The sequence below is a fragment of the Pyxicephalus adspersus genome, chromosome 9, assembly GCF_032062135.1.
Source record: "Pyxicephalus adspersus chromosome 9, UCB_Pads_2.0, whole genome shotgun sequence".
Lineage (NCBI taxonomy): Eukaryota > Metazoa > Chordata > Amphibia > Anura > Pyxicephalidae > Pyxicephalus > Pyxicephalus adspersus.
Window position 1 is genome coordinate 51,702,506 of NC_092866.1, and position 2,627 is coordinate 51,705,132.

At 38.7% G+C, this 2,627-nt stretch overlaps 1 protein-coding gene across 1 annotated transcript in view; it reads right to left on the reverse strand.

The window, feature by feature from the left end:
* The window catches only part of LOC140337988 (NADH-cytochrome b5 reductase 2), a 16,452-nt gene that overhangs the window by 12,446 nt on the left and 1,379 nt on the right, over positions 1 to 2,627 (reverse strand). Inside the window, exon 2 of the mRNA XM_072421900.1 lies at positions 367 to 513. Within this exon, the coding sequence (XP_072278001.1) occupies positions 367 to 513 (147 nt within the window). The remainder of the gene's footprint in view (positions 1 to 366; positions 514 to 2,627) is intronic.

Below are 2,627 nucleotides of genomic sequence, written 5' to 3' on the forward strand. Positions count from 1 at the left end.
ACATTGGGGCAGATCCTAGATCCTAGACACACATTGGGGCAGATCCTAGGTCCTAGACACACATTGGGGCAGATCCTAGGTCCTAGCCACACATTGGGGCAGATCCTAGATCCTAGTCACACACTGGGGCAGATCCTAGTAACACTTTGGGGCAGAGCCTAGTCACACATTGGGGCGGATCCTAGGTCCTAGTCACACATTGGGGCAGATCTTAGGTCCTAGTCACACATTCGGGCAGCTGTGCATTTCTTAATTGTAACTCTAACCGTTACAAAAGCTTATTCATATCACTATGTTTACATGGTCCCTTAAGTTTGTATTATACCGTTATAATAAGCAGTAAATTGAAGCTTGTAGGCTTTGTACCTGTTTTTCAATCAGAGGAAGAGGATACTTCGTGTTAGGGTCCAGCAGAGTGACCGGTGCTTTCTTCCCTTGTGATCCGAATGATTTAATTACGAAAAACAAAATGCTCACTCCAACCACAGCCAATGCTACTATCACCGTGGTGTCCTGAAAATAAAAAAAGAGATTGGGACATAAGGATGGGTAAAAAATTCAAATGTTAAAAATATAGTTTTCATTGGAAACTATTTCCTACGTCAATGCCCATACAATATATTACCCTGAAGTATGTAAACACATATATCATTCTGGAATTCATCATCATTGTATAGCCAAAATCTTTTATCTGTTTTTATATAGATTTTATATTAGATTTCTAAGAACATTTTCCAGCTGGGATGACAAACTCAGCATCCTCTACAGATAAATAGGAGCAACCCTCCAATGCAGCCATACTATAACAGTTTCTTATTCACAGGATTACCAGTTACCAGATGGCCATCACATCCAGGGACTGGTAAGCTGCAATACTAAATATAACATTTGTATTGCATGTTTGACTCATTTTGGTTCCCCACGTAAGGCACTACCATTCCCTTTCTCCTTGAGCCAACAAGACACCCAGCATTGCCAAGCATTGAGATCCCACTGCTGGCCCATATTGGTGGAGGCCAAAAGAGAACCCAAGAGGCCATGGCTACTGACAGCTCTGCCTCCACTGCCAAGTGACACAAGAGTGATATGCACATGATTCAGCTAGGAAGCATTAACGTGGAACTAAAGCTGCCCCTGTTCCGTAGCAGGGCATTGCCATCTTCGTCCACATATGGAAAACTATTAGATATGAACAGGCTTCCCTGCTCGCTAGTGTGCAGGACAGAGGCTAGATGGGGGGAGGGGGTGGTTTGCATGACTTGCAGAAGAAATCTTTTGCTAAACACAGCTGAGGTTGTGGCTGATCCTAGTGGGGTGAGCTCCTTCTGCAGCCTTTTGTAACTCTTTAATCACCAAGACACCAGTTGTTTCCTTTTGCATAACAAAGCACAGCTTGCACCAGAAATTAATGAATGTCTAGGCTCCATAAAGGTTTTTTTTTTTTTTTTTTGCTTTGTTTGTAATTAACTCACAGTGAGGATTTTTTACAGTAAATGACACCATGTCTAATAATATGTTGAGACAAACATCTGTCCTAATTGCATTTATTGAAATAATGTACCTGTTCCGACTTACATACAAATTCAACTTAAGAACAAACCTACAGTCCCTATGTCAAATGTAAGCCGGGACTACCTGTATTTTGATTGGCAGTGCCAGGTTGATGTAACACCCATGCAGGTGCACAGGAGTTCATTCAATTGACAGCAGTTATCTGCAACAAAAACTTGCCTGGACACCAATTGTTCAAAGTGAGACTATACTTCCACTTTAAAGGGCAATGTCACCCTATCAGAAACCAAAATACAATTCTCTCTCTGTGTGTATATATATATATATATATATATATATAATCCTGATTATAAATCCTTTTAGAAAGATCCAATTATGACATAAATTATGAAATAAATATTTCTTTTTAATATCCATCAAATTAATATTAGTGCAAAACACTCTGTAAATACAAATAAAAGATTAGTGTGGAATCGGTGACCAGTGCTCTTTGCAAAGTTAACTCCTTCCTGCAAAACCTGAATATCAATATTCTAGTTGTATGTTTTAGAATGCATACAAGCAAAATAAAAGAAAAACAAATACAGATAAATCCTGATCCTGCTAATCTGCAATCCCTGGCTAAATGATGTCGTTTATTGTAATTTTTATACCTGCACACTGTGAAATCTATATCATACTATTGTGTGCAGCTTTTCAATTGAATTTCCCAGAATTCTGTATTAGCTCCAGGTCCCTGCAGACCCTCCCATGGTCTGACACCACCTCATACCCAGAGAGGGGCCAATAGGGGCCCTTCCTGTGCTGGCTACACATCGGATCAGACCCACCCCTCACTCACATGTATGAGCAGCATTCATAATGAGCATGGTATACATTGTATAGTGCTATGTGTTATACATTGTATACTGTTTCTGTAGTGTTATGTGTTATATTTGTAAAGTGTTTCTGTAGTGGTATGTTTTATACATTGTATATTGGTTTTATAGTGTTATGTGTTATATATTGTATACTGTTTTTATAGTGTTATGTGTTATATATTGTATACTGTTTCTATAGTGTTATGAATTATACATTTTATACTGTTTCTGTAGTGTTATGTGTTATATATTGTA